General features: G+C 43.8%; 1 protein-coding gene across 4 annotated transcripts in view; it reads right to left on the reverse strand.

The window, feature by feature from the left end:
- Positions 1–812: 812 nt before the first annotated feature.
- The window catches only part of LOC306777658 (LIM and calponin homology domains-containing protein 1-like), a 72,712-nt gene continuing 48,912 nt past the window's right edge, over positions 813–24,612 (reverse strand). The window contains exons 8-25 of one of the 4 annotated variants that reach the window (XM_079268851.1): positions 23,006–23,264; positions 18,533–18,910; positions 15,209–15,335; positions 14,714–14,871; positions 14,003–14,483; positions 12,274–12,567; positions 11,953–12,055; positions 11,681–11,745; positions 11,495–11,600; positions 9,730–9,758; positions 7,071–7,163; positions 6,798–6,962; positions 6,533–6,627; positions 5,986–6,147; positions 5,191–5,253; positions 4,322–4,430; positions 3,692–3,794; positions 813–2,779 (exon numbers count right to left, since the gene is read on the reverse strand). In XM_079268851.1, the coding sequence (XP_079124977.1) occupies positions 2,754–2,779; positions 3,692–3,794; positions 4,322–4,430; positions 5,191–5,253; positions 5,986–6,147; positions 6,533–6,627; positions 6,798–6,962; positions 7,071–7,163; positions 9,730–9,758; positions 11,495–11,600; positions 11,681–11,745; positions 11,953–12,055; positions 12,274–12,567; positions 14,003–14,483; positions 14,714–14,871; positions 15,209–15,335; positions 18,533–18,910; positions 23,006–23,264 (2,816 nt within the window). In that variant the 3' untranslated portion in view covers positions 813–2,753. Of the gene's footprint in view, positions 2,780–3,691; positions 3,795–4,321; positions 4,431–5,190; positions 5,287–5,985; positions 6,148–6,532; positions 6,628–6,797; positions 6,963–7,070; positions 7,164–9,729; positions 9,759–11,494; positions 11,601–11,680; positions 11,746–11,952; positions 12,056–12,273; positions 12,568–14,002; positions 14,484–14,713; positions 14,872–15,208; positions 15,336–18,532; positions 18,911–23,005; positions 23,265–24,612 lie in introns of all 4 variants that reach the window. The other 3 variants (XM_079268850.1, XM_079268853.1, XM_079268852.1) reach the window with 3 other exon arrangements.

Genomic DNA, 24,612 nt, shown 5'->3' on the forward strand with positions numbered 1-24,612 from the left:
AGTTTTCCAGGTGTACCATTGAAATGGTTGTTGATGATAAAAAAAAAAAAATAATAGTCCACGATGCTTTTGTCATGTTTTCTTTGGTGGGGAATGTTATTCGTTATTACATTATCGGTTTACGTAATTCTAACTACACAAACCTGAAACAAGCTTCTTAATAATTACTCGGTCATAAATTAATATAAGTTTCATTTTGGTCATGGTCGTTTGCACAGGCCGGAGATTTCAGCACCACGGACAGCTCCACAATTCACTGTATTCACTAACTTCTCCTAAACGGTGAAAACAATCACCTTTAAATGAACATATTTTCACCCAGTTTAAATGCAAATATCCAAAATGTGTGGGACCGAATTAAAAAACAAAACAAAAAAAACGCTGCATCAATAGAAGAAAATATACATTTTAAAGCTCAACATTGGACTGACCTTTTTAAGGGGAATTTTTGAAGCGTTCCAAAAATCTGTGACCCGTCAGATTTTGTGCACAAATAATGACCGAACACTGACAGCTGTGACTCTTTAGACCGACCTGTAAAACTGTCTGTCACAGCTATTTAAATGTGTGACACTATATCAGTATCTCCACAGTCACAATTTATGAGAACTTCTGACACCAATGGAAATATTATGAATGCATATTTTTGGCAACAAGCTGAAGTTCCTAATCAGTTCACATATTTCGATGTAACACCTGTTCAGGTGCCTTACAACTAAACTCAACACTCAGTCATTTCTACGGAGTCTAACCATATTCTGTCTTTAAAGTAAACTATAGGAAAAATAACAGACAGAATCACAGATTTAATTTACAACATTTTATTTATAAACATACAGTTTGCTATAAATGCCATTGCATTTAAACATCAGATGAATCTATATTTCGGATAGTGTTCAGGTGAATATTACAATAAATACAGAACAGACGTGAAGGCTCCATTCCCCAACCATCCTTTTAAGAAGACCGTCTGAATATAGAGCTCCGTCTCAAAGATCCCGCCATAAGAGACTCGAGATTTATTCATGAACTAAATGAGGATAAAAAATAAAAAAATACACAACCAGAACAGAAGCTTAAAAATACTGTAGATCAGAGAGATGGACCCGGAGGAGAAGCTTGAATATGACGCCGTTCAGGAGGAGGAGGCTGCTAGTTTGCTTTCATACAGCAAATCATTTGGTTTTAGGCTTAAACGTGCATTTTTCTTTTTTAACATCTGCAATACACAACCGAGCTCCTCTCATACAAGTCCAAAAAAAATGAAGCAAGTGATTTCAAATGTCCAGCATGGCGGCACAGGTCTTTAGTTTTCATCCAACCAAATATTGCACAGGTGCAACTGCTGCTGGTACGAGTGTTCATATCACCTCTGCTGTTCAACTAGATGCAACGTTGTGTTTTTGTAATTGTATAAATGAATCCTACCACTGAGCAATTATCAAAATTACCTCAATTAACAGCATACAGAAGTCTATATCTCTCTAGAATAAAACATTGAGAAATAAATCAATGGTATCCCCTGCAGTATATATTTTTAACAAATGTGTTCCTTTGCACTGCTTTTTATCACTGCAAATCACGGAGGGATCGGGGTAAAATGAAGGGTGTTGTTTATGTAAAATCAGCAGTATTTATCAAGTGAAGTAAAGCGTGATGTAAGGGAGAGCTGCAGCCCGTCTGTCTGCAGTTTAAGGGTTCAAATTTGGCCATATCCCTCCCTCCACCCTTAAAAAAGAAAAGAAAAAAGAAATCAAACACCATACAGCTGGTGCGTTTCTTCCTGCATCACCTTGCTTTTCCTAAGGCACATTAAAGTCCTGACTTTCCGAGCCGACCTGCTGTGACCCAAAAGCACAAAAACAGCTCACGAGTCAAGTTATTGCCCTGAAGACGAAACGACATCTTTAACATGTGTGTTTTGCATCAGAAGCTAATTTTGTTCAGGAGCACAGAACAGGAGACATTAGGGGCCACTGTGAGGGCCAAAGGATCAAAGTAGTGGGCTTATAGTGACCTTTACTGCACTTTCTAAATGAAGTTTCTGTATATATTGTTGTTTTAATCTTGTTTTAAAATTAAAGGGTCATATAATTGTTAATATTTTACAGATCCCGTCTGTTTGGAGAAATAAAAAAAATGCAATTTGAGCTGCCTGACCAACATTCAGTTTCCCCACCAGTTTTTGGATTTCTATCCAAATTAAGAAAATCTTTCTTAAATGATAACAATGATTCAGTAACTAATATACTGCATTTACATGATATGGAATTGAATAGTTTTTTCCAATCAGGAAAATGGAATCTGCTTCAACGTAACCAACGACTTGAACACCATCTTTTCTCTTTGTGTGTTCACTCTGACAGTCTAGGACGTCAACATCAGCCTACCTGTGTTTGAAGCCTGGTATTGCCTTTTATTTTCAACATGGCCGCCACCCCAGAACAGTCTCTCTCTCCCTCTCTTGCTGCATGATGGAACAGAGTCTGTGGCGGTACGTGGACCAATCAAATCCAGATTTCACTCACATATCAGATGACATAAAACACGTAGAATATTTATATATATATATTTTTTAAACGTTTGTCTGTCCCCAGATCCCCCGTTTGGCCCCCGTGATGAATCTTCATTGGTTACTGAGCTGCAGAGGACGCAGTGATCCCGACGCGCTGTGAAGGACATGTTGTGCAGATAATCGCTTTAGAACAGGGATGGGGTTTCTTCCGGTGAACCTTGTGCTTGTCTGTTGAGCGTCACAATGTGGTTGGCTGTCCGGCCGCTTGAAAGGAAAAAGAAAGACAGAAAAGGAAACCCACAAGTTTTATGAACCAAAAATTGTTTTCGGGGTTTGTAGAAGGCCAAGGACAATGAAAGAAAAGATCTCTAATAATGACTTGAGTCTTTTGATTGAGTCTCTGATTTGATTTTGTGGTTTTATGATCCCCAAATGATAACAGCTGCTGAGAGGTTATGTAAATGTGAGCTTGAACTTCTGCTCCCGTGCAGACAAGGAGAAAGGGACGGAAAGTTACGGTCATCCTCTCCCAGCTGCTACACGTTCCTCTTCCTCCTGATGCAGCTTCAGATCCACCGAGCCATTGAGCCGAGCTTCACTGTGTCTGATACTTCCTTTGTTAGCGCTGCACCGGGTCGGATGTCTATATTAAAGTACACTCGTCTTATCAGCCACGCAGAGAGGCTGCAATAAACAATGAAACCTTTGAAGTGCACCTTTCATTCTTTGATCATAAAACAGTGTCAGGTTTACTTTGAAAATAAAAAATCAAACAAAGCTTTGTCTGTTTTTCTTTACCTGGTTTATGAGCACCGTATTTACTGCTGGTGCTATGACACCATCACCTTATTGAAATGATTCATCAGTGAAAAGATGAAATATGGCCGACATTACCAAACAATAAGGAACAACAACACCTTACCCTTTTTCATAATATTAGAGAACAATTAAACTTTGTATTTATGAGCATTACGTATCGGGGAAGTTGTCTTTTTATTCCTGATGGTTGTGTTTTTGGATATTCAGACTGGTGGTTGATGTGCCTGGAACTCATTAATGATGTGGATGGATGATTGTAAACATTGTTATAGAGACAGCAGACAGAGAGAAAAGGGGTGAGACAAAAGAGCGAGAGGGCAAAGCCTGGGTGAGCGAACAGAGGGAGGCGGGACTTACAGCGGGAGCGGATGTAGCACTGGTGGCAGTTGAGGAGGCCGTTTCTGATCCGGACGTCCGTGCCCGTAGTCGTGTCGCCTAACTGTCCCTTACACACACCGCACTGCAGAGAGACGGGGGAGTTTCAATCCATAAACATAGTTGTTGTCATAGGTGAATTTTAAGCATAAGGCTATCGTTATTATATAGTTGTTCCTCAACAAAACACGACCTAAACCAACAGTCTGTTGTGTCTTTCGATGCTTTCTGACGTCCCCGTTCTGACTCTGACACTCAGTAACTTCTCACACAGCTGGGCACAGACGACAGCGCGAAATAGTAAATTCGCAGGGGGACTATTTTCAGCTGCGGATTAATATACATTTGGTGCTCTCGTGAGTATTTCTGGCAGCAGGACGGCGTGTGAGGGACTGACTTGAAATAGCGCCGCTCATTGCGATGACGTAAACATGTCAGCCAGTGAAAGAGTGTGGATCACCAATATGTTTGTCGTAGTTTTTGTACAGCAACTGTAGATTTGAACACAATAATTGCTGCACAACACACACCAACACCACTGCTAAGTTACAGTAGCGTTCATACTTGTAATAGGTAATTAAATGAATAAACAAAATAAATTCTGTCACCAACCTTGAAGCAGTGAATGTGGAAGTAAAGACTGAGGGTCTCTATGATCATGGCCGCCCCCTTCCCCAAAGGCTGCCCACAGCTGGAGCACAGCTTCTTCCCACTGACAGACCTGCAGGAGGGAGGGCGAGACAGAAAAGCCTGTGATACCAGAAGCACCTGGAGATGGTGTGAAGTACTGATTACTTAGAACAGTTCGGCTATTTCGACATGAATATGAAAGAAAAGCACAATAAGATGTTCATTTGTCAGTGTTTTGTTGAAACCGATGTAATGAATTGAATCCCACCCAAAAAACAGCAGAACCTCTTGACAGTAAACTACTACTCATCTTGAACTCATCAGATAGCATCCTCTGCAGTGGACTACAGTGAACAAAAATAGATTTATTTAGTAGAAAAAAGTGTGGTGATATCTATATATATCTATACATATCAATATATTCCATTCCTTGCCTACAATGTTTCAGGTCGCTCCTCCTGCTATTCTGTCTGATAGCTTGTTGTTCTTTGCCGTTTATGTTTCAATTGATCAAGGTCCTCGTGTTTAACGTTCACGAGTCTTCTTGTGCCTTCTGTGTGTCATTTGTAATGAAAAATGTATTTCACTGCAGGTGAGCTGGCACATTCAAGTTGTTGTTGTTGTTGTCGTTTAAGTGTAAAACTGAGAAAAAGATGAAATCAAAATAATTAAAAACTCCCGTTTCCTCTCATTGCATTGAAATTCACATTGCATTCAAGGGTCCTTGCTGCAGTGCTACATGTCATGAGACGGGTGGAGAAATGTGGGCAGCAAAGCAGAAAATGACAGTGCAGAAATGAACCCCCCCCCCCGTCCCTCTCCCTCCATGTGGGCTGTTTGCGATGCAGTACCTGTTGGGTGCTGGAGGCAGCGTGTCTGGAGGCGGTGGACATGCTGCGGGGGGTTCTGATGAGCTGCGGCACATGTTATTATCAATGGGACCACTCCTGGAAACGGACAGCAACATGCAACATGATGATGACTCACAGCTACAGCGACTCTATTGGCTGGCAGAAGTCAGACACGAACCAATCCAAAGCCAGAACGAGCTGAGCAAACGACATTACTCACTAATGTTTGAGCAAAACCCAGACCTACCTTATTCTTTTACTGACTCGAATGAATGTTTAGGACACTTTTCTTGTCACAGACTATTGTTTCTTTATGTGGAGGAAGACTATGGGGGGGGAAATACAGCTGCAATATGCCACCTGCTGGTCAAACAGGTTAACTGAAGGCGTTGCTAAAAGATCCACTCTGTTCGTCATGAATACGTATTTACAGCCAGAATGAAATGTGAATACATAGTGTTGCTGTAAACAGTGCTTGGTTGTCTTATACGCCACACTAATCATAAAAGGACATTCTGTGTGGGCTCCTAACTTATAACAGATAAATGGAAAATTGAAAAGGGAGTGAACTCTTGGACTGAAGGCGTCACACACACGCACACACACACACACGCGCGCGCGCGCGCGTGTGTGTGTGCGTGTGTGTGACGCCCACACACACACACACACACACACACACACACACACACACACACACACACACACACACACACACACACACACACACACACACACACACACACACACACACACACACACACACACACACACACACACACACACACACACACACACCTCCTGTCTCCTGCAGGCCGGCTGGGCTTGTTGCTGTCTGCTGAAGGCTCTTCTTGTTTCTTGTCTGGAGTCGAGGTTTTGGTCGACGTGGCAGGGAGTTTCTGGCCGTTCTGCAGACTGTGACCGAGAGTTTCTGCCTGACTGCTGCTCTGACTCACCGAGCTGAGGATCAGAAACAAACCGTGTTGTTCATCGCATCTACACGTTCTCTTTCCATATTTCCTCTGACGTTTTTTAGGACTGATCCCACTGAAATCTACAGTGTGATGCAAATAGGGCTGAGACAAAAGTTGAGACACACAACAATTAAATCAACACAATAAATTGCAAAGTATACTGTTAAACACACTGTTAAACACGTATCTGCAGGTCAACATCAAACTAAAACTTGACAACCGAATTCTAAGTTGTCTACTCGTCTACATATGTTTCTCACACGATTGTAAATAACCGTGTTGTACAAGGACCACATCTAAAGCCATTGCTCAGAATCTCAGCAGGAAATGTCTCCAGTGCAACATTTATCACTTTAAGATTGGTCGCTAACCTTCTGGCTGTTTTCATGCTGTCGTCAGCGGTGCTGATGTCACTGGTCCGGTCGTTTTCTCTGCGTTTCCATTCGACACTCTCTGAGCTCCCCCTCTGTGCCGTCCAATCACAAACAGGGGAACGGTTAGCCGAGCAACCAATCAAAAACAGAACACCGTGCCCACTCAAGTAATTCTATCCAATTGTCACCCAGATTCCTCTCCTGGATCGATACTTAAGTAACGCACGCTTCTAACAAACTATCTAATCAATCAGCCATTCACCGACTGCCTCTCCAGCAGCTCCTGCTTGCGTTCCCAGTCGGCCAGCGAACGGACGACGGTGTCCTGGGGCTCCGAGGTGGAGGACACCTCTCCTCGGCTGGGGGAGGGCAGGGCTGAGGAGCGGGGAGTCAGAGGCGCCACAGTCTCCTCCAGTATCCTACGCTCCTGTTGTGATGGGAGGGCTGGGTCAGGTTCATCAGTCAGAAAGTACACGTTTCTACATTTAACTGGCTTATCTTGTATCACACATCACATGCAGCTTTAAACATGCACCTCCTCGTGGTACTTCCTCTCCTCCTCCGCCACCTCCCTCTGCGCTCTCTCCCACTCCTCCTTCAGCTTCTCCTGCTCGCGCCAGTACTTCTCCTGTCACCATGGCAACAGACACATGACATACAGCACAGAGCCTCAACTGTCTGCAGGTGGATATGTCGGCAGGAAAACAGAGACGATGCGCAGACATATCTGCCATCGAGAGGCTTTTCAAAAAGGCTTCAGTCTGAATCAGTCGATAAAAATTTCTCTTCCAGTGCATTCTCAATTTAATCCGAGAAGGGACTGAGACCTGTACATCCTGCTGCAATAATTGGCAAGACTTATGTAGACTTGTATAAAATGTACATGTGTGAGTCCTTCAGTATGCTCTTTAAATATAAGCCTGGACTGAGAGACATCAATGAATGCAAAGGCAGCTTGCTACAACTCTGTTATGGTAAAATAGCTCAGATCTTATATTTGCTTGTTAGGAATAAAGAGAAAACAAAAGAGACCAGAAGCAGGCACTGCGGACAAAAGGCAAAAGTAGAGCATGCAGAGGTTCCTACACAATTTTCATTTCAAAAGCTGCCTGAAAATTGTTCATAACTTTTCCATTTATGTGTGCTACCATAACAGCAGCTGGGCAACATGAGCGCCAGCACTTCAGGTTATTCCAGACCAGCTAAAACATCATCAGACTCGTTTTTTTTACTCTTCTCATACTTGTGTGGGAACCCCAAATCGAAATATCCAAAATTTAGAGAGAAAGCAACATAAGCAGGACAGATGACAGATCAATGCACGGAGAAAACAGACAATAGAACAGAACCGGGGAGTTAACAAGCACATTGATGCACCAGACAGACATTCATCCATTTCAGCGCATCTCATCTCAAACAGTCAACTGGACAGACGAGAAATCTGTACTCATCACTGCTGGGATTTATTTATCAAGATTACACTGTAGATGAGTACAGTGTGCCATGGATGTCAATGAATCCTTTACATGTTGAAGATATGTGGACCTGAGATGCGCCTCTGATTGGTTGAGGAGAGAGAGGGTGATCTGGGCAGCAGCAACAGCAGCAACCTCTGACGAAGTCCTTTGTCTGTGTATGTGCATGAGATGGAGACAATGAGCAGACAGAACCACTGGAGGTTCTTCCGCTGCACGACACCGCCCTCTAGTGGGCAACGTGTGCATCTTGCGTGGTTGGGCGGTGCCTTTGGGAGGAGGATCGGCTCAATATAAAAACAAACATGGAGGCAAGCTTTGCAAGGAGCAATGAAATGTGGTTAATCCATCTGATCCGTCACAGAGCAGCTTCCTGTGCCACTGCATGATTAACTGGGCTAAAAAGGTTTTCAGTATCTAGTTTGAACATTCATGATGTAACCTAGATGTCTACAAAGACAGAAAAACAAACTTAGCCCAGTTTTAAGTCCACACACCTTTTTATCTCCTTCTAATACTTACTGATGAGACACAATGCCTGTCTCATGCAGAGCTTATTCATCAACAAGTCATCCCAAATAGCTGCATTGTGTGAATGTGCTCATAAAACTGTACATGCTGATTGCCAAACTTCATAGCTGAACTCGGTCAACTAGCTTCACACCTCAACCTATGATTTCTTTCCCTCGGAGTTGTCTGTTATCTCAGTTGTCAAAACACATTCAGAAATTTACAACCCAAAAAAATCCATGCTGTGCCTAATCCTCACGGTGCTGGTGCCTTGCTCCACCCACTAAGCTCCAGAGGGACCTGAACCCCTGACCTTGCAGACTCATGCGCCATGCTTCACCCTTTGAGGTATTCTGTGTACCTGCAGCATGCGCTCCTGCTCTTGCTGCCACCTTTCCTGACGCTTTCGCTCCTCATCCGGGTCCCAAGACCAGCGGTCACCCCGCCTGGCCTGGGGCAACACCGGGACTGACACCTGATAGACCCCAACACAAACACGCACACACACACATCAACAACATGCACAAATACACACAGCACACACATATTCATGCACACTCACCAACAAACCAACCACCATTCTCTCTCACAAACACACACACACTCAATGAACCATGAAGCCAATGAGATTGATATGGCCCCGACATACACACACACACACACACACACAAATGTGTTGACACATCCACCACAGGAAAAGAAGAAGGGAAGGGAGGAGACAGAAATAGTTGGTCTACCACAACAGCACTACTCCAATGCTAGCCAAAGGATTCCTACTAAGGAGAGAGAAGACAGAGAAAGAGAGAGATGAGCTCAAACGAAAACGAAAGCAGTCTCGGCCGTTTTCTACAGCGTCCTCATCTGGCATGCTACATGAACAGCTGTGTGTGTCCTGTGCTGTGTGGTAGAGCCTGGCACTTTAACACAGTGACACCTGATCCTCGAAAATGATGAAAGGTTTAGATGCCAACAGTCTTTTTTAAAATGTTTCTTGGTTTAGGTTATGTTTCTATTTAGATGAAAGTATTTATTTTTCCTTATTCTTACCTGCAGACTATGTTTCCAGCATTTGACTTGTGTTTAATCTCTGTGTTCATGCAGTATGTTAAGCTACACTACTGTAACCCAGGAGATAAGCCAGATGAGAAGCGGTAAACGTTTTCACAATCTGACAGCAAAATATTAAGTCGTCAGATGCTTTTTACTCACGTTTCCACAACGATCCTTCTCCGCCTCTTCTGTAGAGGAAACGTGGCAGGGAACATCAGTTAAAACACAATTAGGCAAACATTTTGGATGCATGTCATGAAAACGAAATGCCTTCAGATGGGACAAATATTTAGGAAAATGACAACACGGCATGTGTTGGTTTGACAGCTGAAGCAGTGAAGATGCTGATGAAAGAAAACAAAGAGAGAGACCGGTCCACCAAGAGCAACATACTGCATCTGGAGTTCACCGATAAGATGTCTTGCTGTTGTTTTGTCTTCATGTTTTGATGTGGAAAGCTGTAAATCTAAACTTTTTAAAGTTACTCTGTGATAGAAGTGATTCAGATGTTGAGGTTAAGAGAGCTCTGGTCAGGATTTATTATTATGCGGTCTATTTGAATCTATTTCTATGTGCACATGTCTGTGTGTTGATCCGCTCTCAGAGTGAATTAAAGAGCGGGCGAGAAAGCAGGCAAACAAGTATTGAAAACATTTAAATTTTGGAATTGTTTATAGACCACCGATCAAACTATTTAGAAGGAATATCGGTCGATCGATGGGAGCACCTTTAGTTGAGGTCGACCCGATGCTGTAGCTTTTGGTGGATAAGATGATAATGTAAACATAAAACTGATCATTCATTAAGTAGGTCATCTGTGAGGATTGTCATAAATTGACATAGGTGACCTACTCCACTGGATCATTTGGAAAAGCATCCTGATCAACATGATGATACCAGATACTGCAACACCGATGAGTTCTACCTGGAGCATGTGTGCACCATTACACTTCAAAACACATTTACAACAGAGCGAGAGCACATCACTGATCATCCACAGCATTCTGGAAATGAGGGACAAACAAGAGATGGGACTGAAGGGGCTGTTGTGCAGCCCTTGAAAAAACGGCAGGGAAACCCTGTGCGTCGAGCAACCGGGGACGGAAACATGAGCTCCGCCGATGAATGAAGGGGTTTACCTGGCGGGACGAAGAACTCCCAGCGTAAGTTAGGGTTGCTGGTGGCCAGCGGAGACCCGATACTGTTTGCAAGCTCTATAGCGAAATAAAAAAATATGCGGGTGGAAGGAAAGGAGGGAAGGAAGGAAGGGAAGGGAGTGATAAGGGATAGACAGATGTCAAAACCAAGAGTTGCATGGACAACAGAGAATTGGAGAAATCAAACTGGGGAAGGCTTTTACTGTTCTGCTCATGTGATACTGTAAATCAATTATAACTGGGAATGACTTAAGTCTTTAAAGAGGTTGTGATTCAGATTTAGGAAAAGTCAAGGTGTTTTCTGCCCCGCTTGAATTTCAAGAAAATCTTAACTTGAGGGCATTAAAGTCAGAATAAAAGCAGGAAAAAAACAACAACGCAGGGCTTTTATAAAACTATCTCGGAAGGTATACTGAACCTCTTTCATGAACGTTATTGTTGGATCTCAGGTCTAATTAGCGTGTATATCCGTCTACACAGAGAAAAGTGAACAGTGTACTTTAGAGTAAATGCCAATTCAAGATCTTTATCTGTTAAGCAGATTCAAATTGTTTCATGCAGGTTGATAATAATCACACATAAGTGAACACCCCTTTAACTCTGATCCGAACATTTGCAGTACAACGAAACAGAAAGAGAGTCGGGCTGAAAGGCAAGAAAGGGGAAAAAGGCCAGCAAGGAGGATATGCTCATCAAAGTCAGAAGCCAAGGAGGTGTATGGAGAAGAAGCTGCTGGCTTGGTATTTGGATGTAAAGAGTTCACCAACCTGCTGTCCTTTCCCTTGGTGGGTGATGTTCAAACGATCCTGGTGCAGCTAAGCTTGGTAGGTTCTCTCTCCTCTGTGCCGAGTCCTGGGGACTGGGAACACTTGCCTGCAGGGAGATTCAAAGATTATCCGTTGGACGTCAGGGTGAATGTTTCTTTGTTGTGTTAGTTTTGGTAGCAGCCTCACCTGTAAAGTTACAGGCTGACTTTGCTGTGTGTTGACTCCTGACTGGACAATGTTGTGTTTGGCTTCTGAAACACACAGACAACAGTTTGATTAAAACTTCTAAAAGCATTTTAAAAAAACTGAAAGTTATTTTCCTTTTACATTTTTTCCTCAAAAGACCTATTTTTTGAGTCTTCCATAACTTCTAGGTCACATTATAACAATCCATGACCTGGATGACACAAGTCTACGATCAACCACAAGGGGTCAGTGTAGCAACATGCTGCTCAGACCTGCAGGAGGTGTTTGTTGAGCCGCAGCGTTGGACTTCTCCTCTGGAGCAGCTGCTGACTGGCTCCCAGTCTCCCCAAAGCTTTCTTCTGGCTTCTGCAGCTCCTATACGCGTCACAGATGGTTTCAAAGATGAATAATAAATCAAACAAGCCTGCGATCAAGAGGCATATGTAGTGCGTGAGGTATATGTATAAAACATTTGATTCCAGTCTTGAAGAGTTCAATAATCACGAGACTGTAAAATGCATTTACAGACAAATAGCGAACGCAGGAGGCGAACATGTGGCACAGTTATCTTTACTGCTATTGAAATTCCTGACCGATGGGAGCGAGGTGGGCCGGCTGGGTGGTGTTGAATGACAGATGACTTCCTGGACGTCCTTAGAAGTCAGTTGTGTGCCACTTTGAGCCTCCTTGGCGTTTGCTGACGCGGGGTTTCCTCCTCTGGTTGAGGTGAGCGGGCTGCGTGTTGGTGAGGGAGCATCTCCAGTGCTGTTGCTGGTTTTGGAAGGCGACGCCTGGAAGCGAGGAGGAGATTCCCTTCCTCGACTCTCAGGCGTAGTGGGAACGTCGTCACTTCCTATGGCGCCGTTGACTCGGAGCAAACCATCCGCCTACATGGGAAGACAACATGCTTAATATTGACTTCATATACACACTGCAGAGTTCTAGAAGATGCGCTGAAAGCATAAAAGGGTCATAAGAAATGTCCAGACAGTACATTCATTCCTGATGAATTTTAATTCAATTTAATTCAGATTCATGTTGTCCTGATTAATTACATATGACCAGTTGAATATTTGGCTGATGGGCTAAATATTCTTTCATTGGATTTTGTCGATATTCTGTTCAATTCCAAAGGATTTGGATTATTTATTTATCAAAAAATGAGTGCATGCGAGTACATTTGGTTCTGTATGAGATTCTTAATGTTTGTAATTCGTCTGAACTTGAAATAGGACTGAGCTGGATGATAAGTTGGTTTAGAGTTTTGAAACATCTGCAGGAAACATCGGCAGAATTTCCGGTACAATAAGGCTACTCCAGCTCAAAATATTTTCAACAGTACACAAAATGATTTAATGACAAACAAAGAAATGAAGACGAACATTCATGCCTACAAACCCAGTGCCCTCATTCGTGGTCATTACCAGCCTCTCATCTCGGTCCGCCATTAGCTATTCATCTCGCTGGCCTCTATGACAAAGAGGCGCTAATGTATGTGTGAGGAGCTCCGAGTGAGCGGTAACTTAAGACACAGTGGTGGAGTTGGGTGAATGCAGGCTCTCAGTCTGCCCCCCCCCCCCCTCCGCCTCCCCGTTCTCATCCCTCTCCTAGCAGCCTGTGTGGGCCCTCTTTGTCTGCCTGGAGCCCACTTCACATTGAGAGGACCCTACTTGTGAACTTCTTAAGTCAATAGGGAACAGAGGGCTCCATTCAAAGCCGGGCTCTGCTCAGAATCCTGACAAGACATTCCAGAAAAGCGCTGTGCTCCATTTGGTCTGGTAATAATCTGCCCCTCCCCTCCCCGCCACACCAAAACACAGGATCTCATTTAGAATATTCCCATTTAGATTCTTTTTATTTTTTTTGAAGAAAAGGAAATGGATCCTGTTGAGAGTACTTTGAGCTAAACTGAAACATTACATGCTTCTTCTGGGAGGGGGAGTCTCGTGTTTTCCTAGAAACCACCCGACTCATCACCATGGCGGTTCTGTGGCATCCTAATGGAAGTGCCAAGAGAGCTGGAGGGGAATTCACCCACCAGCCTGCGAGGACGTCAGCCAACACTGGGAAGTAACCACATGTAAAGCGGTCAAGACAGTCACACTAACCGAATCTCAATCATCACGAGTCCTCGCGAGTAAAGAGTCTAAATAGAGTCAACACGGTGGGCGAGAGGGGAGGTTTAACGGTGACAACCAGACACTTCAAATGTCAACAACCCACATGGCATTAGGATGCTGTAAAGTGTATTCACAGCAGCAATAACCCATTCACGTTTATGGGAAGTTGAGATGATGACAAGCGCTTCTGAGTCAGTCTCACCTTGCTGGGCCATGGTTCACCCGCTGAGGACCGGGGCTGCAAGTAAGGCTTGGGCATCAGCAAAGGCACCGGTTTGGGCGACAGGGTTCGAGTGGACGGCGGCTCGGACGAGCGAGAGCGGATCTGAGGCCGCTGGTGCGGGGGGGAGTCTTTGGGGAACTCCTCGATTCGCGCCTCCAGTGTGGACGTGAACTTCGGAGCCGGGGCGGACTGCTGGCGCAGATACCTCATGGGCCCGTCGGGGTCCACGTCGAAGGGGTCTGGGGTCGTCGGGGAGGCGGACAGGGAGAGAGGGAAGGGAGAGCAGGGAAAGGAGGGATCAGCAGATATGCTGCGGTCCAGGAGATTTGGCAGCTGTAGGCGTTCCAGGACTGTTTCACTGATGGAGAAGCGCTGGGCGTAACGCTGCAGGATGAACGACGCCTCCTCTTGGGTTCTGGCTCTCCGGTACGCGTCCCGCAGGTCATCCTCACGACGCTCCCTGTTGAAGAGAAAGGGAGGTAGAGGAGGGATAACAAAGCAAATCAGCTCTTCCTCTTTTACTTGTTCTCTACGGGAGACCTACTTAAATGAACTCCAGGAGGAGTCGCTGTCACCTTTGTGCTCACTCAGATTAAAGCCTCTTCTCTAAGAAAGGCCTAGTGTCCCATATTGTTTTGTACTTTTCGCTGAATACAAATCAAACATCCTATTTGTGTGCATTTCCCCTACTTTTCCTCCACTATCTCTCTGTAGGTCTTGATGCTTCTTCTCCTCTGGGAGACACAGGGGCCTCCAGTCATCAACTGCTCCATCATCTTCCTCTCCTCCTCCTTCTTGATCAGGTCCTGGGAGATACTCCTCCTCCGGTTTTTCCATCGGGCCAGGTCCTGACACACAAACAGATTGGAAAGAGTTTCAGTTGCAAATGAAACAAGGCAAGAGGGCTTGGCTCTGCCGCGCTGTGAGACCTGAAGCACTGCTGTGGCCCGAGAAAACTGATTTAAGTTGTTTAACTGGGGCACAGCAAAACATTACTTTGGCCTGCAGGCACTCAAATCATTGCACAAAACTGATGAACTCCTGACATAATAGACAAGAAATACAAACTGAGCCGATGAGACAAAGTAATCCCAATCCAGAAGGTACAAAACTATCTTACTCAAACATCAATAAATACACAAACCGAGGGAAATAAGAATAGTCGGACAAAACGGAGAGACTCACATCCTGCCAGTGATCGTCCTCTTCCTTCATCTTGTTGTACTGGTTGTGCATCAGCTCATGACGCACCCGTCTGTGAGGCTGCAACATGGCCTCCTCCTCACCACGCATGTCGATCATACTCGCACTTCTAAGGAGAGGCGGGAGAGAGAGACACACACAGACAGAGAATATGGATCGTGAAAAAGATGTGCCGACATGTCATTTCCAGAGTAGGACATGGTTTAGTTTTTTTAGTGAGCCTGCTCGTGACTCTACACTTTTTTTTCGTGCATTGTAAGGTCAGTACGGTATGTTTGTACGTTGGCGACTTTATGTGTTTATGTCAAACACTAAACTTTGAACCAAACCTTTGTTTTTTTAAACATAGCAATGGCTAATAAGGTGATATCTCACCCAAAATCTGTTTATACTGTAATATAAAAAAACACTTCCAATCCATCATTATTAGGAGAAGAGAATAACCTGTAACCAATGGCTCTGCATAGATAACCACAGAAATAAAAAGTAAGACCACATGAATGGAAAACTGTTCATCTTCAAAGGTAACCTCTTGCTCACCAATCAGAACTAATACGACAATCTAAATAAAACAAAACAAAAAAGTAGTACGTCATTTTTCCTTTTGAATAATCACGTCACACTCCAACATTTGTCTCAACAGGACAAGCCTCACATTATGGTTGTTAAGATGACATTTAATGAGACCTTTGACAACATCAGCTTCAGGTGCAGGCACCTGTGGTTCTGCGTAACAACCCGTGTAGTCACATTGGTTGCACCGGTCTTCATATTTGTTCAGTCAGTCGCGTTAAAGCCTTTTTAGATAACAAACGAGACGGTGAAGTGCAGCCTTTTGGTTAGGAGCATGCAGCTCATCACACACGTAGAACGGGTGAAACAAAGTCACGAGTGCAATAACAGTTGATTTAAGATTCAAAAAAACTGATCGCCAACATACAATATTGGGTGGAACAATGGAAGAGATGACGGACATGTTATTTTATTGTAAAAGTTAGTGGGACGGGTACAACTGCTCCTCTGAATCACAACAAACAAAGCATGCGAGTCAATTCTTAGTTATGAATCAGCTCTCCTGCTTCATGAAAAGCTGCACTTTTTACATCAACAAATGACATCACCATGATGGTTTGTTTTGTAAGGGATGGGGAGTTATAAGGGTCCCTGAAATGGTTGCGTTACGTGAAACATGCAGCTAGTAGAAGCACGGAGCTGATGTCGGAGCAGCACAGTTGAGTTCGTCCTCTCCACAGCCGCCACTGCAGAACTTTGAATACATCTGAGAGGAATGGGTGTAGCATTGTTGAAAACATAGTTTCATGATATTTTAGATGAATGAGCTCCAGGGACATTGTCTGCCAGCACGCGGTCAAACACGCCCACCTTAACAAGTCATTTAACTTATTTACAATCTAAATTTAAGAAATGCAAGTATGAAAAATCTGCTAAATTGAAGACATTTTTGTTTTCCATTTAAAGAACAGTTCTGTACAGAGTTCTCCTAAAATAATATTCTTCCAGGTGAGTTTTAATTTCTCGACGCACTCTAAACACAAGGTTCATGTGCTGGCAAGTGGAAGAAAACATGAATGCATATTTAGAACATGTGCTGAAGTGCTGCACTTCAGCCTCTTGTGGCGAAACGGAGTACTACAACAACAAACACGTTTTTTTTAAGGAACTTAGAAAGATTATACTGACTAATCTTTTTTTTTTCACCTGTTCTTCAGTCATAAACACAAAAAACAACAACTATTTAGATCAGACTTAGAAAATAGAGGTTTTTTTTGTCTCACTTTCCTCTCAGGGCTTACGTCATTAAAAATGATAAAGATATTAAAAACTGGCACAAAATATTTGATCAAACAAAAACATCATCAAAAGATTTAGTTGTTGCCAAAGACTTCAAGAAAGTTCTTTAAATGACTTCAACCGTTGGCAGATTTTCCCACTTGCATCAAGAAAAATCCAATTCGGAGACTCAACGAACGATTGAATGACTTATTGAGAGCTCTTTGTCTTTTCCTGCAGAGCAGCGCTGGGCCAGACAGCTGAGCTCTGAGTGGTAAATGGACGACTTACTGTGGGTCATCTGACACACTATGTGTGCGGCTGAATCTACAGACGGCAGAGAGCATGGAGAGAGCGCACAATCACAGATGAACACGAGGACACTCGACAGAGGAACACGTCATTCACTCACGAGAATATCAAAACACAGTGATGGAATATTTGATATCTGGTGGGGAACATCACAGCTGACAATGTGTTGAGAATGGTTCATTATTATTGTTTTAAACAAGTGTCCCTGCTGGTTTTGCATCCATGTACAGATGTGTAGGTCAGTTTCTGGGTTTACTGCTGATCCTCAAAGCAAGCACAAGGGGGCAGTCTTATCCATAACACAGCCAGAGCAGAACAGAAGACCAGTTTACTGCATCACTGCAAACCAAAACTGCTAGCATGCATAGGATGCAGATGACAACGATCGAAAGACTGCAGCTGACACTTAACTATTGAAAAAGCACATGCATCTTTTATTCGACAGCACAGGAGAAACATCAAGGATGTGGCTCTCTTTCTGTCTGTGACGACTGCTGCAGGTTTGGCCTCAACCTGCGTCTTCACACGGTCTGTTTTAAGGAGCTGCCTCTGTGACGTTCGAGGGGTGTGAGAGACAGTGTGGCCTGTGGTTCCTCGCCACAAGAGAACAAGGAGACTAAATTAAGAGAAGCCTCGCTAAACCAGGACCAGATAGACTGTTTGTTGTAGGAAAATGTCGACTTGCCGTATGTTGTTTGTAGGAAGATGTCAGGCTGTGACAGTGGTACACTGTGGGGTTTGCGCTAAAGCCAGTTTTTTACTGGCATACATTGGAATGGTGGATGTTTGATTGATTGGTAATGGTTTGACCAATTTATTACCAAATAATTCGGGTTCAAATTGGGTCAAATTAAGTGTCTATTGCCACAATTCCCCTAATTGGGTGTACTGAAGAGATCAAAGGATGGCATCTAAGGTTCATGTGTAGTTCATCAAAAACCACATTCTCAAACGCTTCGTCTCCAAATGTCTTAATACGTTTCCATGCATTCTCTTTACAGCAACAGCAGCTTTTTAGAAAGCAATATCAATTTGCATTCATATGAAAAAAAGGTGATGCAATCTTGAGATAGTTAAGTCATCCAGACAGCAGCATTGTGGTCTGAGGTCACATGCTGAGATAAGAGGAGATCCTTTGATTTTAAAGATGAATTGTGTAGTTTTAGTTCATTAAATGTAGTGTAGTTGCTGGAGGGGGCTCACGTTGCTGGAAGACTGCTGTCCAACCAAGAGTTGCCTCTCTGCGGGTCGTCACTCTCACTCAGCGCCCTCCCCTTCCGTCGGCCTGTATCGGCAGAGGGCACAGGAAGGAAGTGGGGCGGGCTCGGGGTGGTGACGTGTTTGGGAGAGGTCAGCGTTTGGCGGGACCGCTTCTCATCTCGCTCTCCATCTGCGACTGACGGGACACCAGCGGCTGCCTTCCTCACAGCCGCCTCCCCCTCCTCCTCCTCCTTCTCCACCTGCTGCTGCTCCGTCACAGGTGGATGTTTCGCGGAGGCGATGACGGGGCTCGTTCCAGCGCTTGCTGCTCGAGTCGTCGAATGGTGGAAGAGTTCCTCTGAGCACGAGCGAGCTGGAGTACTGCAGAAAGCAAAGCAAACTAAAACGTACTGCTGCCTGGTTGTCATCCTACTTCATCAGACAGCATTCCTCTGGAGGAGCCTAAATGGAGCTTTTCTTGACGAGCTAACATGGTTTACAAACCTCATCCGAGCAGACCGGACGTGAAAACAAATAGGAGTCACAAAGCCAAGAGCAAAAATTCGCTGAGTTGTCTGTCATCCAGCTACTTTCCGAAAGGGTTATTATTGGACTATAAATCCCCAGGATGCATTGCAGGGAGAGACAGGCTGTGAAAAGGCCAGGCTCCAGTCCCAGTCTGCTCAGGGTCAGGGAAGGAAGAAAGCCTCATTTCCTTACATCCTGAGGGTGGGTCGCATGTTCACGTTCCCTGGGAGTGTGTTTCTGTGTGAACACCATTCAGTACATGTTTGTGTGTACATGCTGGATATATATGCATGGGTCTGCATTTTGAAGGGTTGGTGTGCAATTTTGTTCCTGGAATTTGCCGGAAAAAGGTCAAGTGATCTTGAAGAAGCTCGTCAACAAAACATTGATGGGAGACTGCAAACAGCGATATGTTGATATTAAACAACTGTTTTTCAAAGATTTAACTCCTGGCAACAATAAAACACTCAAATTCCAGCCTCAGTTCTCTTCTTGAAAAATGCAAACTGATACAAACTAAAGATGCCGATATTAAAGCCTTTTAAAAACATCCTAGAAATCCCCCTCTTCTTTGGAACGCAGCGATACACAAGTCAGATTTCCTTTGAGCATTCTTTTCACTCCCTTGAAATGCTGACAATCCGATCCATGCCATAACATCTGTGCCAGAAAAAGCTGGAAACAGGGGGTGCGACTCTAATAACTCTCCAACAGGACCGTGAATGAAACGACTGCTGGACCAGGAAATAGCAGAAGATGGGGCTGGATTGTGAATCAACAACAGAGACCCAAACAGACTCTTCACGAGACAAACATTGCAATCATAATGGTCTTCCGCACTGTGAGATATAGAACAGCAGCTTCACAGCTCATAATCCTCACCATGTTAATCCGACACAAAGCTGATCATTTGTGGCCCCTGGCTGGCCTGCTGGGTAAAGACCCTGCATTACAACAGTGTGATCTCCATGTTTCATTGAGCCCTGGACCTCTCGCTGACTCACCGTAATGCTGCTCTGGATAAGAATGGCATTGGACACAATGATCTGGTAATGGCAGTGCCAAAGAGGAAAAGGGCTGGATGGAAATACCGGCTGTGAAAATTGAAACTATTGTACAACAAAGAGCCGGTCCTGATGGAAACCGAAATAAGTGGATTACCCATATTAACTGGGAGATTGTTTTTGGACAGATGTGCTGCAGATTTGTGGAACTTTTCAGTATTTTCAGTGGCACAAATACAATTCCATTCATCTAGTATGGTCGTGCAGGCAGGCAGTCAAAATGAGCTGAAATGATCTGCATTGCTAGATGCCTAGTGGCAAGTTGAGTTGTTTTCTTATTTGGGTGAACTGACCCTTCAACACAGCAAATATTCCGCTGCAATAAGAACCTGCAATGCTGACTGAAGACACGATCGAGTCATTTAAATAACTCTCCAACAGATTTAGCGCTGCATACAAATAGATCCAGCAGAAAAGAGACTGTTTTTTCTTATTCCAAGCATTCTTCTTCCGGCCGTTAACAGTGTGGTCGGTGATTCTGGTGTGTTGTGATTGTAGTCTGACTCGCGTGATGTAGACTGAGTCTGCCATTGTCTTTCTCTTCCCTCTATTTGGCTGCATCCTGTGCTTACCACCGCCGAAGAAGATTGTGATTGGTTTAAAGAAATACAATAAAACCAGAGCCCCCCCCCCCCTTACCAGAATGATAGCGAGCGGAGCCAGAACTTTCTTTAGTGCTGACACAGTCACTTTTTATAACTCCAAAACACACCGTTTGTTCTACATTTTCACGATTGTGAGCGTAATCACTTGAGGAAATACATCAGACTTCACTTAGCTGCCCTCTGAAGACACTAAAAGTCTTTTTACAACTTATTTTCCCCAAATGCAGTAACACCAGCCTGTAAACAGACTTTTGTGTATAAAATAGGTGGAGGTGTCAAACAACAAAAACACCACACAACAATATCACCAAATCATCATGACAGAAACCTAAACAAACTATTTTAAATGCTGTAAGGCAATTTATTATCTTTTAGATTTGATTGATTTAGAGGAAATGTGAATCAGAACTGTGTCAAATGGAATTGGGCAGCTGATTTAAGAAAAACATGAATCGAGGTGAAGACCTTTGCTCAGAGGTGACCATCAGGCGAGTGACCGTCTCCGAGCGGGGCTCTGCATGGGGCAGAGGCTCACTGCTCCTCCTCCCGCCTGCCGCATAGATCTTAATGCAAAGTGTGGAAGCAGTCTGCTCCCCTTCCTCGTCGTCCTTTTTAGTCTGGGTCACCGTCTGAATCTGTATTTGGGGTTCGAGGGGCGGGCTGGGAGACTCTCCAGGTGGGTCGTCTAAGCTAGGGACCTCATTTGGACTGTTACGTCGCACATTCACACACACACACAGGAAAAGGATGACGTAATGACATCGGAGCAGAATTAGCAGCAATGACCACAACATGGTGGACATGAGACAGGGAACACACAGATGTGGGGATAAATGAGGTTCACACGCAAGACGTAGAAGGGAGGCAAGAGGGAAAACACCACGACGGACGCAAAGGAAGGAGATGGAGATAAAAAAAAAAGAACAGTAATGCAAAATCATGAATACATGCGGACAACATGTCGTGTAACACGATGGATGAAGTTAACAATGGGGGGAATGAAAGACAGATTCACACAAAATGGGTGTTACACACAGGAACAACTCTCACACACACACACACACACACACACACACACACACACGCACACTGTATACACACCCACTCGCAGCACTTTATGAAAATGTAAACACACTTGGGTAACTGTTCGATTATATCTTCCATCTCCTGCTGCTACAGTTAAATAATGCTACGTCCAAACACTATCCTTCAAAAACTACTTCCAGTTAAATCCTGACACTAGACACACACACACACACACACACACACACACACACACACACTCACACACACACACACACACACACAGACATTTCAACAGATGAAAGCACATTAAGGAATCCACTAAGCCAGCAGAAATGTGAACCTTCTACAGTGAGAGCCATGATAAAACCAGCACTCATGACAAGCCAAACCAACGACTGCCAAAAAGACCATCAGACTTCAATCTGCCTCGTCTATGAAACACATTTCACACTTTCGCTTCAATCAGAGTCAGAGCCAATGAAAACGCACATCTGGCCTCCATCAGCATCTCTCATATGTACATGACTGGGCAGAGAACAATAATAAACTGTTTAAACATGAATCTGTAATTTGCCACGAGTGACATCTTCTCCTGCTAAATTTTTAAACGTTACAGAATTTACAAAGAAAGATGCTGGTTCGTATTAGACATTTTGAACAATAAACAACATATGATTCGTATATCCTTCATGGTCTACTTACAAATGAATCAATTCCATTGTGTCTATCATAATACAATTAATTCACCAAACTTGCAGGAAGGAGACGAGATCATCATTTAGTATTGCAGCACATTTTTTGGACGAACTGCATTTTCAGCTACAAGCACAAAGTAGTTTCAAACCGTAACAAGAATACATTTTAAAAGGTTTTTAAATCCAGCAAATCCATTTCAAGCTAAAACAAGGTCATAGTCCCCAAATGACCGGTTTATTATGCAATCACACCGGGACCTTCACCACCATGTATACTATTAATATTCACAGTGGCTTTAAACAAATACAGAAACAAACCTGGAATATTTAAAGCTCCTATGTAAAATGTCTTATATTAAATATTGTATCTTGTAAAGTGGTTAAATGTTTCATTCGCAGACTTTCATCATTAAATCATAACATTGAGATCAGTTGCTTTACACTTTCGTTGTCGTCAATACTGCGTTTGCTTGATTTAAACCCTAATTCTCAGATTAAAGCTCTGCTTGCGATTCTTCCCTTCTAATTGTAAATAAGAGTCGAAACAGTGAGGCTCACCTGAAAGGTCTGTCTCCGGCTACAGGTGACGTCGCAGTACTCCAACTCTTGCGCGCTCCGTCCTCTTTGTCGTTCCTCTTCTTGCGGAGCGGCGTGGGCACGTAGCCGCTCTGGTTGCTCCTGTTGGGCAGGTACTGGTTGAAGGGCACGGCGGTCCGCGGCTCGCTGACGGACGTCCGCCGCGCCGACATGTCATCCTTACGGACGTCTGGCATCTTCCTGTTGGGGGGGCCGTCGGACTCGGAGTCACTGCCGCGGCCTGTTGAGAAGAGGAGGATGAAGGAGTTCATTCATCTAATATCCTCGCAGGTTCAGCTTTTTGCAGATGTACTGAATTGCACAGTTGACATTCAATATGTTCTGTTTAGAGAATAACACAATTATGATTATTATTCAGGAGATGGTGTCAAGTAAGTACAGCCTCTTTAATGATTTAAATTATATGTGCTTTGCTGTTATTACTGGAAAACATAACTCAAAAAGAAGTGGCATTGAATTCTTGCACTCATAAATCAACCCCAAGCGGGTTGACGGCCGGCTTGTTATGAAACATAAATCATCAGGAAATTTGTATTGTGCAGCTCCTGCAATCTAAATTCTAGCCTACAGTTCGGAAGAATTCACTCCGGATGCCGCAAAGTCTGTCTGGATCCCATCTGAACAACATCGTTAGCTCTTTCATGTCAGCGGCAACACCTGGTGCTGCAGAAGTGCATCGCTCAAGGACGTCTTAAATTCCTCCGCAAGAAGTGTGTGCACAAAAAAAAAGAAAAAAGAAAAGAGTAATCCCATTGATCTACTGTTTCCAGCATACCAGTCATTCCTTCTTCATTTAGTTGTTTTTTTGCTAACCCTAATTCAACATTTGGAAACTGCAGGTAATGGATACCTGCAGCCCTGATTTACCCAAGGCCTCTCAGAATTCCTCTCCAAGATGTTCAGCACATGTGCTACTGGAATTCCCCTCCCTGGATGTGTGATTACTCAATCTATGCCCTCTGAATTTATGACTCAATGTATACGTTTTTACAAGTATAAACCCACAATTTCAACCAGATCTAAAGCGTGAAATCTTCCCCTATTGCTGAACCGATACAAGTGGACGCAGCTGCGGCTCTCAGTGGAAACAAATGTCCCATTTTGCAGTTGTAAAAAAACCCTCCTTTTTCTATCAATAGACTTCATTTTATGTGGTCTAAAAGATTGACAGATCGAGGTCCAAAAGAGGCCTCGCGGTATCTGCACTTCCAACGGAGTGGTTCAATTATGACTCTTCTTAGCTCATCAATTGGAAACACGAGCGACTTTACCATCCGAGCCCATCCATCCTTAAGGAGCAACATGTGTCTTTACGGGGCGATCCGCTCACTCTGCACATCTGGGAACACTGAAGCTCGAGGGAGTGTTTGTCATGGGTCAGTGCCACACGGTACCAGAGCTTCACAGAAACATATTCACGTCAATGACCATCAACATGCAGTACTACCACAAGCAGTGTAAAAGCCACGAGGTCAAGTTAAATATGCGCTACAGTAACTGGGAAGCAGAAACAGAATTACAAATGAAGAGTGAAAGTGATTCCCTTTAACTTTTCCTGTCGTATTAAA

The sequence above is a fragment of the Melanostigma gelatinosum genome (genome assembly GCF_949748355.1).
Source record: "Melanostigma gelatinosum genome assembly, chromosome: 5".
NCBI classification, from domain to species: domain Eukaryota; kingdom Metazoa; phylum Chordata; class Actinopteri; order Perciformes; family Zoarcidae; genus Melanostigma; species Melanostigma gelatinosum.